The sequence below is a fragment of the Haliotis cracherodii genome, unplaced genomic scaffold, assembly GCF_022045235.1.
Source record: "Haliotis cracherodii isolate W230 unplaced genomic scaffold, xgHalCrac1.p SCAF_8, whole genome shotgun sequence".
In the NCBI taxonomy this organism is placed as follows: domain Eukaryota; kingdom Metazoa; phylum Mollusca; class Gastropoda; order Lepetellida; family Haliotidae; genus Haliotis; species Haliotis cracherodii.
The window spans coordinates 33,349,769-33,366,465 of NW_027266341.1; the positions used below are offsets into that span (position 1 = coordinate 33,349,769).

General features: G+C 43.7%; 2 protein-coding genes across 8 annotated transcripts in view; one reads left to right on the forward strand and one right to left on the reverse strand.

The window, feature by feature from the left end:
* Positions 1 to 16,697, reverse strand: part of LOC139450384 (fibroblast growth factor 10-like) — a 92,687-nt gene that overhangs the window by 59,878 nt on the left and 16,112 nt on the right. The window lies entirely within an intron of this gene.
* LOC139450383 (calcium uptake protein 3, mitochondrial-like) overlaps positions 1 to 16,697 on the forward strand; it is a 110,027-nt gene that overhangs the window by 47,653 nt on the left and 45,677 nt on the right. For 5 of the 7 annotated variants that reach the window (XM_071232065.1, XM_071232066.1, XM_071232071.1 and 2 more), the window contains exon 5: positions 11,061 to 11,093. The exons of the other annotated variants lie outside the window; for them this stretch is intronic. In XM_071232065.1, coding sequence (XP_071088166.1) covers positions 11,061 to 11,093 — 33 coding nt within the window. The remainder of the gene's footprint in view (positions 1 to 11,060; positions 11,094 to 16,697) is intronic. 7 annotated transcript variants of the gene reach the window in all.

Consider the following 16,697-nt stretch of genomic DNA (forward strand, 5'->3'; position numbering starts at 1 on the left):
GGGGATGCATCATTGTCCTCATGCAATATCAAATCTTGACCATCTGATTGTTTCAAGGCAAATGTTTGTTGATGACTGCCGATGGTCTGGTATTGAAAGGACTGATGACAACAGACCCGTGTGGGCTGGGGTTAAAGGGGGAGAGTGTTGAGATAATGAAAGAAGCTTCATTAAGGGGAAGATGGTTTTATGCTGATGTTGGCCTATTGATAGGGCAGGGTGCAGAGGGCTTAGGTGTTTGGAGAGGTGGAGTTTTTGTTGAGTGGGGTAAAGAGCTTAAGAAACGAGGGAAGAAGAGTTTAAGTAGGGGAAGGAATAACACTCCTGAGGTCATCCAGGAGGTCGGCGATGTTGTGTTAGTGGCGGAAGGAGGGTAAACTGTTATGAAAGGGATGAGATTAAAGTATTTCAAGTCGCTGGAATATATGAAGTACACAAGTGGGTGGTAATAGATGTTAATATACAAAATCACTGGTGAAGAAATCTGGGTGAAGCAAAGCTGCTTTATGGAATTTTGAATTGGTTAGAGTGCGTTTGAAGTGATTGAAGTAGATGGCTTAAGGTTAAATATTGTATAAAATATGTCTGAAGGGGAAGACTTTGGGTGCCATTGAATGGCCTTCTTAAGAAATCAGTTGCTGGAGTGAAATGTAGAGAAATGTGATCAAGACCTGTGGAATTCTGGGGGTAGAATTCACTTCTCATGCACATACACAATGACAAAGACTATATGGTAGATGTAGAGGTGGTGATTCTGGGTTAGAATTGCTCTCCAGCAACCTATGTTGGTTGTAAGAGGCGATCAAATGGATTGGGTGGTCAGATTCGGTAACTTAGTTGAATGTGTCCTCGTACAGTGTGGATCACTGCTCACAATATCAAGTTGGCGGTCGGGTAGCCTAGTGGTTAAAGCGTTTGCTCGTCACGCCAAAGACCTGAGTTCGATTCCCGACATGGGTACATTTCTGGTATTCCCCACTGTGATATTGCTGGAATATTGCTAAAAGCGGCGTAAAACTATACTCACTCACTCACAATATCAAGTACAGAATTGTCTAGACCAGACTCGGTTATTTATGTAGGCCCTTGTCATGTAGCTGCAATATTGCCGACAACAAGCACACATAGATGTAGGTGAGATGGAGTCAAGGGAGTATTGTGACTATGAGACTGGGCCCACTTGCATAAAGCGATCTTAGTGCTACAACTATCGTAAGCCTATGATAAAGTATAAAGTATGAAGTATCATCTTAGCGCTAAGATCATTTTGTGCAAGTGGGCCCTGATAACTCTGTCCATAGTGGAGGGTACACATTGATGACTTGGGAGTTGTGTGACTGGTTAACTCTCAGTCCATAGTAGAAGGGGTCCAAGTAGGGAGATGTGTGACTGGTTAACTCTCGGTCCATAGTAGAAGGGGTACAAGTAGGGAGTTGTGTGACTGGTTAACTCTCGGTCCATAGCAGGGTCCAAGTAGGGAGTTGTGTGACTGGTGAACTCTCAGTCCATAGCAGGGTCCAAGTAGGGAGTTGTGTGACTGGTTAACTCTCAGTCCATAGTAGAAGGGGTCCAAGTAGGGAGTTGTGTGACTGGTTAACTCTCAGTCCATAGTAGAAGGGGTCCAAGTAGGGAGTTGTGTGACTGGTTAACTCTCAGTCCATAGTAGAAGGGGTACAAGTAGGGAGTTGTGTGACTGGTTAACTCGCAGTCCATAGTAGAAGGGGTCCAAGTAGGGTACGAGGGATGTGACTGATGGGCTGTATGTAGGGTACGAGGGATGTGACTGATGGGCTGTATGTAGGGTACGAGGGATGTGACTGATGGGCTGTATGTAGGGTACAAGGGGTGTGACTGATGGGCTGTATGTAGGGTACGAGGGATGTGACTGATGGGCTGTATGTAGGGTACGAGGGATGTGACTGATGGGCTGTATGTAGGGTACAAAGGGTGTGACTGATGGGCTGTATGTAGGGTACGAGGGGTGTGACTGATGGGCTGTATGTAGGGTACAAGGGGTGTGACTGATGGGCTGTATGTAGGGTACAAGGGATGTGACTGATGGGCTGTATGTAGGGTACGAGGGGTGTGACTGATGGGCTGTATGTAGGGTACGAGGGATGTGACTGATGGGCTGTATGTAGGGTACAAGGGGTGTGACTGATGGGCTGTATGTAGGGTACGAGGGATGTGACTGATGGGCTGTATGTAGGGTACGAGGGGTGTGACTGATGGGCTGTATGTAGGGTACGAGGGATGTGACTGATGGGCTGTATGTAGGGTACAAGGGGTGTGACTGATGGGCTGTATGTAGGGTACAAGGGGTGTGACTGATGGACTGTATGTAGGGTACAAGGGGTGTGACTGATGGGCTGTATGCAGGGTACAAGGGGTGTGACTGATGGGCTGTATGTAGGGTACGAGGGATGTGACTGATGGGCTGTATGTAGGGTACGAGGGATGTGACTGATGGGCTGTATGTAGGGTACGAGGGATGTGACTGATGGGCTGTATGTAGGGTACAAGGGGTGTGACTGATGGGCTGTATGTAGGGTACGAGGAGTGTGACTGATGGGCTGTATGTAGGGTACGAGGGATGTGACTGATGGGCTGTATGTAGGGTACAAGGGGTGTGACTGATGGGCTGTATGTAGGGTACGAAGGATGTGACTGATGGGCTGTATGTAGGGTACGAGGGGTGTGACTGATGGGCTGTATGTAGAGTACGAGGGGTGTGACTGACTGACTGTATGTAGGGTACGAGGGATGTGACTGATGGGCTGTATGTAGGGTACAAGGGGTGTGACTGATGGGCTGTATGTAGGGTACGAGGGATGTGACTGATGGGCTGTATGTAGGGTACGAGGGGTGTGACTGATGGGCTGTATGTAGGGTACGAGGGATGTGACTGATGGGCTGTATGTAGGGTACAAGGGGTGTGACTGATGGGCTGTATGTAGGGTACAAGGGGTGTGACTGATGGGCTGTATGTAGGGTACAAGGGGTGTGACTGATGGGCTGTATGTAGGGTACAAGGGGTGTGACTGATGGGCTGTATGTAGGGTACAAGGGGTGTGACTGATGGGCTGTATGTAGGGTACGAGGGATGTGACTGATGGGCTGTATGTAGGGTACGAGGGATGTGACTGATGGGCTGTATGTAGGGTACGAGGGATGTGACTGATGGGCTGTATGTAGGGTACGAGGGATGTGATGAGAGGGACAATTGTGTAAGAAGAAGACATGCCATGAAAGTCGAGATAGGCCAGAACGGGAACTTATCTAGATTGTCATCTTGTCCAAATCAATTACAGGTAAGACCATAATGCCGGGTATCGGTGCAGGGTACAATGGGGCTGGGTGAAGGAATTTAACCATCTGGTGCGAGGCTCTTGTGGCCATTGTTTCAAGATGGCAGAGGAACAAGCAGGATGGATGGAAGAATAAAGGGGTGGATGGAGGAGGTGGTGATTGATACTGGGAGAGGGAATGGAGGGATAAAGGCTTCAATGGAGGAACATACCAGAAGCAGGTGTGGGCAGGAGACACTGCCAGTCACAGTTCACTCAGGGCCACTTGCTCGCTTACACATGACAATTATTTGAATTTTTGATTCCCCAAATTAGTGGCACTGCTATCGGATTGCTATTGCTTGTGATAATTATGCAGTTTCTGTGCGAGGCACGTGTGGAGGGTCAAAAGGTCTGCCATGTCAAAAGTAAACAGTTGTTTGAAAGCAAGAGCTGTTCAGTGTTCTGGATGGGCCGGCTTCTCTCTATACATGCCACTGAAGATGTATTGCCTTTGATGGGACTCATGGGCTTCGTGCATGGAGGAACAGAATCAGTCAGAAGCAACCTATTAAGGCTATAATGTTTGCAGAGCTTGCTGGCTTGCTTTTTGTTGTTGAGGTCATGAGATCATGTCATTCTGCTGCTTATTTGTGTGGATGAGCATCACTAATGGAGCTAGCTGTGGCTTCTTTCGTACTAAACAGTAGTGTGGATGTATCTGCTTCAGCATCGGTATGATTTAACATGATTGTTCAAAAATGGATGAAACTAACACACGTTTGACCATGACAATCCTAACCCTAAAGCATCATAGGTACTGCATCTCCATCATATATCAAAAGAATGAAAAATTAATTTAAGGTTTTCTAACATCAAGACCAAGGCCGTGGTCTAGTGGTAGAGCGTCTGTCTGGACAGACGGTCGGGCATCTATCCCCGGCCTCTCATAAACAAAAGACTTTTAAAGATGGTACTTGTTGTTACCCTGTCTAACGCTTGGCATTAAGGGGCTAAAACAAGGACTGGTAGGCTCAAAGTCAGTATGCTGTGTCTGAGTGGGGTATTCATGTTAAGCTGCTATCTCAGTGGGCTAGCATAAAATTGGCATGGGTCCGGACTAGTACAAGCACACGTGATAAGTGCAAATAACTTGAAACAATGTTAAACCGCATTGCACCTCACCTCACCTCACCTCACCTCACCTCACCTCACCTCACCTCACCTCACCTCACCTCACCTAACCAGGGGCGGTTGGGTAGCCTGGTGGTTAAATCGTTCGCTCGTCACACCGAAGACCCGGGTTCGATTCCTGACATGGGTACAATGTGTGAAGCCCATTTCTGGTGTCCCCCGCCTTAATATTGCTGGAATATTGCTAAAAGCGGCGTAAAACCATACTCACTCACTCACTCACCACCTCACCTCACCTTTCAAACATTATCTCTTTGCTGATCATGTAATGAAGCAGTGTGCCTAAATACTGCCTCTATGGGGAATATCAAATCCCGGACACAAATCTTGGCTATACGATGTGTATCAAACAGTCCATATGGTTTATGACAATCAATATAAACTGTGAAAGCAAAGAGTTGTGGCCCAGGCCTAGACAAATATATCAAAGGTAGAGGAACATTTGTTTCATGTTTTCACCAAGGTGAGGTTGTGTGCCCTGGTGTGACGTCTGGTTTGCTTCTACACAGCTGGCTTACACGTGAAGCAGACCCTGCAAGCCTCAGTCACTCAGTGTGTTGACGTCATGTCGTATAAACACGACGTAGTCACTCGGTGTGTTGACGTCATGTCGTATAAACACAGCGTAATCACTCGGTGTGTTGACGTCATGTCGTATAAACACAGCGTAATCACTCGGTGTGTTGACGTCATGTCATATAAACACGACGTAGTCACTTGGTGTGTTGACATCATGTCGTATAAACACGACGTAGTCACTCGGTGTGTTGACGTCATGTCATATAAACATGATGTAATCACTCGGTGTGTTGACGTCATGTCATATAAACACGACATAGTCACTTGGTGTGTTGACATCATGTCGTATAAACACAGCGTAATCACTTGGTGTGTTGACGTCATGTCGTATAAACACAGCGTAATCACTGGGTGTGTTGACGTCATGTCATAAACACGGCGTAATCACTCAGTGTGTTGACGTTATGTCGTATAAACACGACGTAATCACTCAGTGTGTTGACGTCATGTCGTATAAACACGACGTAATCACTCAGTGTGTTGACGTCATGTCGTATAAACATGATGTAATCACTCAGTGTGTTGACGTCATGTCGCATGTTCGGTTGCTTGTAACATCAGCATCAGGCTGATCTGCACATTACAAAATGCATCAGTAATATATTGTGATGACATTCTGTAATGGAACATTTATTAACCTTACATGTTGTAATGACTGTGTGTGTAGATCACTGAATGTATCAGTCCTTCATTACCCGGGGGGCACGGGTGACCCAGTCGTCAAAGGCGCCATAATTTGCTGTGCAGAGTTGTGTCCTTTGTGCACGCCAGAAACCTATGATTGTGGGTTCGAATCCTGGTTCGCCCTGATTATGTTTCTAGGTTTGTCAGCACCATACCCGTGCTCCTGGGTTTCACCGAAGTGGTAAACGTCTAAGACCTACATCACATCAGGCTTTCCTCCCACATTAAATTGACACGCCGTGATATAACTGGAATACTGTTAAAAGCAGCTTAACCCCAACTCACTCACTCACTCACCTTCATTACCCTGGACCCAGAGTACGTGTCCCCTGCACCTCACTGCTAGTTGTACAAAGCAGCTAAATTGGGAACCCGTGGGGAATCCGGGTCAGAATTGGTCCCTAGCAACTAATGTAGGTCGTAAGAGGCAACTCAATTGGTCAACAAGGATCGTTGCTTATAATAATAGTCACAGTATTGTCTGGTTCAGACTCGATTATGTAGCTTGAATAATGCTGAGTTGACGTTAAACAATTAACATACATGCAGTCCTTCACTGGGACAATCTTGTCACGTTCATAGTGAGTGAGTGAGTTGGGTTAAATGCCGCTTTTAACAGTATTCCAGTTATATCAAGACGTGTCAGCTTAATGTGGGAGGAAAGCCTGAAGTGATGCAGGTCTCAGACGTTTACCACTTCGGTGAGACCCACGGTTAAGGGTATGGTGCTGACAAACCTAGAAACATAATTGGGGAGAACCGGGATTCGAACCTACAATCATAGGTTTCTGGCGTCCCCAAGGGACGCAACTCTACACAGAGCATCGCTGCGCCTTAGACGACTGGGCCACCCGTGCCCCGTCACATTCATAAATAACAACACTTGAGTCATGGCCGTGATGATGTCATGTATGTTGAGCAGATTGTGATTATGAGACTGATCGTCAGTATGTTGCCAGCCCTTGAACATGAAGGAGAGATGGCAGTAGTGCTGGTGCATATAACACTAAGTAAGCAAGACGCCTGCTCCAAGGTAGTAGTGAGTGTGAAACAAGTCCGCCACAACCTCCTTCCAGATGTTTGGTGGTCACCCAAATCTTCTCACCAGACTGACAGTGTCATATTGCAGCAGACCTTGGAGAGAGGAGAAGTGCCCCAGACGGGGCATCTGAAAAGCAACTTTCAAAATATTGATACAGACAGTTGTTGGATGCTGGTGTTGTGTAAACATCCCCAACTGACATACATTCATGTGATATTTCCTGTGATCAGCAATTTACCTCATCACCTATGTATGGCTGCAAGAGGGGCCTGCATCAGCATCACCAGCTTCAGGACAATTGGAACAAGATGCTCGGGGAGGGGTCAGGCTGTTGTTGATGTTGCCTGGGCTTCATTAGCACCAAGTGTTCCTTCAGTGCTGGAGTTGACCCAGTCATAATAAATATGGTGGTGGCCCTGTTCCCAGGTACCTGGTGCCACCCCTGACTACCCTGGCAGTTGCCACAGCTCAGGCAGCAGCAACAACAGCAACAACAGTAGCTTCAGGGCAGTGAGTGTCCAGAGGGTTTCTTTCAAGAAAGGCTACCATCATAGATCGCAAAACCTTCAAGATGCAGCAAGCACACTGTTACCATTGCTACATATCTGAATGTGTTTCAGTTGTGGAGGGGGAAAATTTAAACGCTGCGTAGATATTTTTCTTATTCCTGAAGGCACATCTTGGTATCTCTGAGTTAGAGTAGGTCTCCAGCAACCTCTGCTGGTCATCAGAGGCGATCAAATGGATTGTTGGGTTATCAGGCTGAGGGATTTGGTTGATAGCTTGTCTTAGTGCCCTGATGGTGCAGATTATTGCTTTCAATATTGATCACTGGATTGTGTGGTCCACACTTGATTACAAGATTGCAACAAATACCAATGTGCATTGAAATCTTGAATGAGTTTGTATGGAAATTGGTATTTGTGAATGAAATGACCTAGACAGAATATCAGTGATATGCATTTGGGTGCAAATGGCAACCAAATGCCTTTTTTCTCAGATGGTAATAAACTTTATCCTTCTGTTATCTGGGGTCAGGTTGCCGAATTACGAACATGCAAATGTCTCAAGGACAATTGTCTATGAGTGTCTGGAGCAGGAGTGAAAAGGACAGACTACGAGAGTAACATTTAGTGCGTAACAAGTGGTGACATTTGCAGTGAAAGTATATCTCCTGAAGCCCTTGTGTGTCGTAAGTGGAGGCCCTGCACCTGAAGTAGAAGCTGCCTCTCACCCACTGCTTGACTCTGCCGTGGCGGTAATGGTGCAGCAGGGTTGTCGTCACTGCAGCGACACGAGTGATGATTGACGAGGGACTGCTCCACCTTGATGTGAAGGTCAATGATAGATAGATAACAAATTCCATGTGGAATGTTTGTACCACTGCCTCTATCAACATCCTTTTCTTGGCTTCTTGATGTATCTGAACAGTAAGGTGTGAGGTTCCTGATGACAAAATTTGCCTTCTATCTCATGGTTTCCTTGATGTGTCTCACCAGTAAGACAGAGTTTTACCTAGACTTACGGACCCTGAATGCCCAATAATAAATTTTATGGGTCCTTGCAAGCAGTATGAGGGTCCTGTAAAGTAATGAAATGGTGCAGTCAACTTTAGAGCCTGGAATGAATCAATGATCATGTGGACACTGGTCATGATTGATGGATGAAATGACAGACACCCATTGCTCTTGATTCACTGCAAGCACAATGAATATCATTGTGCACCCCTTGTTACGCAGTCTATTCTTTTTCTGTGTTCAGTCTCAACATTTGTAGGTATTGGGCGCACATTTGTTCATCGCGTAAAACCCTGGTAAGGTGTCTGGTTCCTTGGAGAAAATTGGTCCCTCTGTCAACTTCTTTCTCTTGGTTAATTGATGTATCTCAACAGTAAGGTGATCCTTTCTCTTGATCACTGTACTATCATTCTTGGTAGTAACATACCTGTGTTCATGGGTTTCACCAATGTGGTAATATCTTAAGGCCTTATTCACTCTAGGTTTTTGGCCCACATTAAGCTGGCATGCTGTGATACAACTGAAACACTGTTCAAAGAGGCACTAAACCAGACAGAAAATCTCACACATCTTTGTTGCTTGATGTAGCTCAACAGTAAGTGTATGGTCTTGTTCTTTGGGACAGGAAATACTATTGTCCTGTACAACCTCATTGTGTTCAGACCTGCTTATTATATCCTATTCCTAATGACTATCATCTACCTTAACACCTTCAATATGTACGTGTCAAGGGTTACTTATTATAAGCTCAATGATCAAAAGTGCATCTATCTACAGTGCAGAGTTGTGTCCCTTACCTGTGCCAGGATGCTCTTGTCATTGGTTTGAATCTCATATTAGATCTTATTTGGCCCTTATCTGTCAAAATCATGTCCATGTTTGCTAAAATGCAATATGTTTGTTCTGCAACACTGGGCTGCTCTTCAACATTAAAGTGACAAGTGATAAAACAGTGAAAAGCGGCATCAAACCCATGTCTCTCACTGACACGCAAGCTCGGAGGTTCACACAGTTTAACCAGCGCTTTTAAATCGGTCACACTTCAATGAACCCATCCAAACTGACGTTCAATTCCTAAGGAAGGACCAGGAAGGGAAATGTCAATGGTGGTTCATTAGTACAGACCTATCTCAAAATGCATCTTTTCATCAACATCTTCAGGATTTAGATTTAAGCCAGCCTGGTCATCCGGCCCTTCAGCCAGTATCCCTGATGGACCTTGAGTGATGTAGCTGGATATGTTCAGTGTATTGTTCTGTTCAATGTCTAGCTACCTCTGATGCACACTGAAAACACATCTTTCCTGCTGTCGCCTTCACCTCATTGCACAGCAGCACTGCAGGGCACGCTATCTGGAGACTGGGCCTATACAGGGCACGCTATCTGGAGACTGGGCATATACAGGGCATGCTATCTGGAGACTGGGCCTATACAGGGCACGCTATCTGGAGACTGGGCATATACAGGGCACGCTATCTAGAGACTGGGCCTATACAGGGCACGCTATCTGGAGACTGGGCATATACAGGGCACGCTATCGGGAGACTGGGCATATACAGGGCACACTATCTGGAGACTGGGCCTATACAGGGCACGCTATCTGGAGACTGGGCATATACAGGGCACGCTATCTGGAGACTGGGCCTATACAGGGCACGCTATCTGGAGACTGGGCCTATACAGGGCACGCTATCTGGAGACTGGGCATATACAGGGCACGCTATCTGGAGACTGGACATATACAGGGCACGCTATCTGGAGACTGGGCATATACAGGGCACGCTATCTGGAGACTGGGCATATACAGGGCACGCTATCTGGAGACTGGGCATATACAGGGCACGCTATCCAGAGACCGGGCATATACACAGACATATAGAAATATGTTATCCTCATTGTACTGCAGTCATGAGGACAGTGTTCTCACTGGTTTTTGAAACTGCTGGTCCTGGTGGACTGGCAATTCAAAAACTTCAAAAAATATAAAAAAGTATGAACATTACCATATTTTTTATGGTGTCATCTCTGAAGTAACTTACTGAGATCTACAAATCCTTCACACAAAGTTGACTCACGACTTTCTCTTTTTTGTTTGAATATTTCGTGATTAAATCACAACAAATACGTATTTAATCTGGAAGCAAATCGAAATGTTATTGCCTTGCACTAAAAATAGACAAGGGGAAACCCTGATGGCAACAGACAAGCTACTTTGGTCGAAAAATATACTCAGATGAATATCACCGCTGTTTTGTTCAACCTCAAAGATTAATGAGGTACTTTATTTGCTGATCCACAGTCACATGAATTACCGGTCCAAGCCTAATTTTACCGGTAAAAAACTGGTAATTACCGGTAAAGGGGAACACTGTAGACGGCAAGCTCTCTTGTGTAAGACTACAATTCTGGGTGTACAAACACATGAAGAAATCAGTTAAATCTCTTTGTACAACTGATCTGGTTCTCATTATGAATATTTTACATGACACGTATCAAACATCATCATGAAACAGATTTAGGCATGTGCTACTTTTACAATAACATGTACCGGTAGATATGATTCTATATTGTTTGTCTTGATACAGTAACACCATCATCTAGCATGTGAATACTCATATGATCAGGTAGATACTTGGTAATAACGAACTAGTTAATGATTCGATTGATTCTCCACACGAGCATGGATACACAATGCTATATGTTCTCTCTCTGTAGTAGATGTTGTAGTCTTTATCTAAACTGTCTATTTGCATTTAGGTGGCAAGGTTGTATCTTCTACAGTCAGCAAGGGTACGTAACCTAGTGCTGCCAGAAAGATTGGCGCTAGTGTGACAGCTGTCTTGTGTTCTCTGTTCGCACTTCTCAGGGTCGAATCTGTTGGTTTGCTGCAACCTAACCCCTAAACCATACATTTTTACAAGTAGGGGGTTTTGTATTTACAGAGAAATATTTAAGAAAGATTTTCATTGATCTGGAATTTGTCTATTACATTCAAGGAATGAATGAGTGAAGTTAACAACTACCTTTATAACGAACACTTTTATAATGAACAGACCGATATAACAAACTTATTTTTTAGTCCTGGCCATTTGTTGCATATATGCTGTATATATGCTTATAACGAACTGTGGTTATTACGAAGTAAATTTAGTGGTCCCTTTGAGTATATTATAACAGTAGTTTACTGTATGGTGTTAGTTGCATCTAAAGAGTAGCTTATGACTTAATGATTCCGTGCCTTCAGAGGGTGTAATTGATCATGACCAGACGTTAACGCAAGCCAGCAGTATTTGTTCCCATTTCGTTCTGTGCATCATCGTCATGTGTCGTTGTTCTGGACAGCTATGACATGATTGCTTCTTGTCTTTCATTCAGCTATGTTCAAATGTACAAATGCCTTTTCTGTTGCTTGTGTTTTTATTATGCACTAACCAACCTCACAGCATTGTTTTGCAGGTTATTCTAACGTCTTTTTGAGAAATAACATGCAGTATTACACTGTTTGTGATCTTTGTACAAATACTACAAACATTGCAATGGTTCTCTTGATTCAAGTGTAATCCCTGCATCCTATAGTTCAAATTGGTTTTCTTACTTCTGTACTAACTAAATGGTGTGACGTTGGTGGTCCCTTTCGTACAAGCCCTGTACCCTCAATGGCGCTATATTGGTTTGTCAGACAAAACCTAATCCCTGCACTCTGTGGTGACAAATTGGTATTGTTGACTAAGATACAAGCCCTGCGCCTGTGTGCTCCAACTGCATGGATACTTGCTCCTGCTAACAGACACCGATTTTACCCTTCCCCCTATCCAGACTGCAGTGATGACTCAGTGTTCCTTTGAATACATAACCTCTATTACATCATGGCCATGAATCCTGCATCTTGGCTGTCCTCACACTGTAAAATCTTTAGATTTTCAACAGATGATTCTTTTCACTTCCAACTAATTAATAGTCTTGAGGGAAATAGTATTCTCCAACCTACATCTGTTCATGTGAGAGGCAGGAAAACTTCATGCATACTGTTCCCCATAAAGTCTCCCTTGCAGTGTGTGATATAACATTGTGTCTGACATATAGTTCCCGTACACAATATCCGACTCACAGTTCCCATACACTATGCCTGACCTAAAGTTCCCATACACTATGCCCGACCTATAATTCCCATACACCATGTCCAACATATAGTTCCCATACACTATGCCCGACCTAAAGTTCCCATACACTATGCCCGACCTATAATTCCCATACACCATGTCCAACATAGAGTTCCCATACACTATGCCCGACCTAAAGTTCCCATACACTATGCCAGACCTATAATTCCCATACACCATGTCCAACATATAGTTCCCGTACAATTTGTCCGACATAGTTCCCACACACTATGTCCGACATAATTCCCATACACTATGTCAGATGTATAATTCCCATACACTCTGTACAACGTATAGTTCCCATACACTATGTCCGACGTATAATTCCCATACACCATGTCCAATATATAGTTCCCCTACACTATGTCCGACATATAATTCCCATACACTATGTCCGACATATAGTTCCCATACACTATGTCCAACATATAGTTCCCATACACTGACATATAGTTCCCATACACCATGTCCAACATATAGTTCCCATACACCATGTCCGACATAGTTCCAATACACTATGTCGGACCTAAAGTTCCCATACACTATGCCCGACCTATAATTCCCATACACCATGTCCAACATATAGTTCCCGTACACTATGTCCGACATAGTTCCCACACACTATGTCCGACATAATTCCCATACACTATGTCAGATGTATAATTCCCATACACTCTGTACAACGTATAGTTCCCATACACTGTCCAACGTATTGTTCCCATACACTTTGTCCGATGTATAATTCCCAAACACCATGTCCAACATATAGTTCCCATACACTATGTCCGACGTATAGTTCCCATACACTGACATATAGTTCCCATACCCTATATCCGACGTATAGTTTCCACACACTATGTCCGACATATAGTTCCCATACACTATGTCCAACATATAGTTCCCATACACTGACATATAGTTCCCATATACCATGTCCAACATATAGTTCCCATACACCATGTCCGACATAGTTCCCATACACTATGTCGGACCTAAAGTTCCCATACACTATGCCCGACCTATAATTCCCATACACCATGTCCAACATATAGTTCCCGTACACTATGCCCGACATAGTTCCCACACACTATGTCCGACATAATTCCCATACACTATGTCAGATGTATAATTCCCATACACTCTGTACAACGTATAGTTCCCATACACTGTCCAACGTATTGTTCCCATACACTTTGTCCGATGTATAATTCCCAAACACCATGTCCAACATATAGTTCCCATACACTATGTCCGACGTATAGTTCCCATACACTGACATATAGTTCCCATACCCTATATCCGACGTATAGTTTCCACACACTATGTCCGACATATAGTTCCCATACACTATGTCCAACATATAGTTCCCATACACTGACATATAGTTCCCATATACCATGTCCAACATATAGTTCCCATACACCATGTCCGACATAGTTCCCATACACTATGTCGGACCTAAAGTTCCCATACACTATGCCCGACCTATAATTCCCATACACCATGTCCAACATATAGTTCCCGTACACTATGCCCGACATAGTTCCCACACACTATGTCCGACATAATTCCCATACACTATGTCAGATGTATAATTCCCATACACTCTGTACAACGTATAGTTCCCATACACTGTCCAACGTATTGTTCCCATACACTTTGTCCGATGTATAATTCCCAAACACCATGTCCAACATATAGTTCCCATACACTATGTCCGATGTATAGTTCCCATACACTGACATATAGTTCCCATACCCTATATCCGACGTATAGTTTCCACACACTATGTCCGACATATAGTTCCCATACACTATGTCCGACATATAGTTCCCATACACTATGTCCGACATATAATTCCCATACACTTTTTCCGACATAATTCCCATACACTTTGTCCGATGTATAATTCCCATACACTATGTCCAACGTATAATTCCCATACACTATGTCCAATGTATAGTTCCCATACACTATGTCCGACATAATTCCCATACACTATGTCCGATGTACAATTCTCATACACTCTGTCTGAAATATGGTTCCCATAATACACTATGTCCGACATAGTTCCCATACACTATGTCCAACATATAGTTCCCATACACTATGTCCAACGTATAATTCCCATACACTATGTCCAGCGTATAATTCCCATACACTATGTCTGACATAGTTCCCATACACTATGTCGGACCTAAAGTTCCCATACACTATGCCCGACCTATAATTCCCATACACCATGTCCAACATATAGTTCCCGTACACTATGTCCGACATAGTTCCCACACACTATGTCCGACATAATTCCCATACACTATGTCAGATGTATAATTCCCATACACTCTGTACAACGTATAGTTCCCATACACTGTCCAACGTATTGTTCCCATACACTTTGTCCGATGTATAATTCCCAAACACCATGTCCAACATATAGTTCCCATACACTATGTCCAACGTATAATTCCCATACACTATGTCCAGCGTATAATTCCCATACACTATGTCTGACATAGTTCCCATACACTATGTCCGACATATAGTTCCCATGCGCTATGTCCGACATATAGTTCCCATACACTATGTCCGACATATAGTTCCCTTACACTATGTCCGACATATAGTTCCCATGCACTATGTCTGACATATAGTTCCCACACACTATGTCCGACATAATTCCCATACACTATGTCAGATGTATAATTCCCATACACTCTGTTCAACGTATAGTTCCCATACACTATGTCCGACGTATAATTCCCATACACCATGTCCAACATATAGTTCCCCTACACTATGTCCGACATATAATTCCCATACACTATGTCCGACATATAGTTCCCATACACTATGTCCAACATATAGTTCCCATACACTGACATATAGTTCCCATACACCTTGTCCAACATATAGTTCCCATACACCATGTCCAACATAGTTCCCATACACTATGTCGGACCTAAAGTTCCCATACACTATGTCGGACCTAAAGTTCCCATACACTATGCCCGACCTATAATTCCCATACACCATGTCCAACATATAGTTCCCGTACACTATGTCCGACATAGTTCCCACACACTATGTCCGACATAATTCCCATACACTATGTCAGATGTATAATTCCCATACACTCTGTACAACGTATAGTTCCCATACACTGTCCAACGTATTGTTCCCATACACTTTGTCCGATGTATAATTCCCAAACACCATGTCCAACATATAGTTCCCATACACTATGTCCGACGTATAGTTCCCATACACTGACATATAGTTCCCATACCCTATATCCGACGTATAGTTTCCACACACTATGTCCGACATATAGTTCCCATACACTATGTCCGACATATAATTCCCATACACTTTGTCCGACATAATTCCCATACACTTTGTCCGATGTATATTTCCCATACACTATGTCCAATTATAGTTCCCATACACTATGTCCGACATAATTCCCATACACTATGTCCGATGTACAATTCTCATACACTCTGTCTGAAATATGGTTCCCATAATACACTATGTCCGACATATAGTTCCCATACACTATGTCCAACATATAGTTCCCATACACTATGTCCAACGTATAATTCCCATACACTATGTCCAGCGTATAATTCCCATACACTATGTCTGACATAGTTCCCATACACTATGTCCAACATATAGTTCCCATACACTATGTCCAACATATAGTTCCCATACACTATGTCCAACGTATAATTCCCATACACTATGTCCAGCGTATAATTCCCATACACTATGTCTGACATAGTTCCCATACACTATGTCCAACATATAGTTCCCATACACTATGTCCAACATATAGTTCCCATACACTATGTCCGACATAGTTTCCATGCACTATGTCCGACATATAGTTCCAATACACTATGTCCGACATATAGTTCCCATACACTATGTCCGACATAATTCCCATACACTATGTCTGACATATAGTTCCCATACACTATGTCCGACATAATTCCCATACACTATGTCCAACATATAGTTCCCTTACACTATGTCCGACATATAGTTCCCATGCACTATGTCCGACATATAGTTCCCATGCACTATGTCCGACATATAGTTCCCATACACTATGTCCGACATAATTCCCATACACTATGTCTGACATATAGTTCCCATACACTATGTCCGACATAGTTCCCATACACTATGTCCAACATATAGTTCCCTTACACTATGTCCGACATAT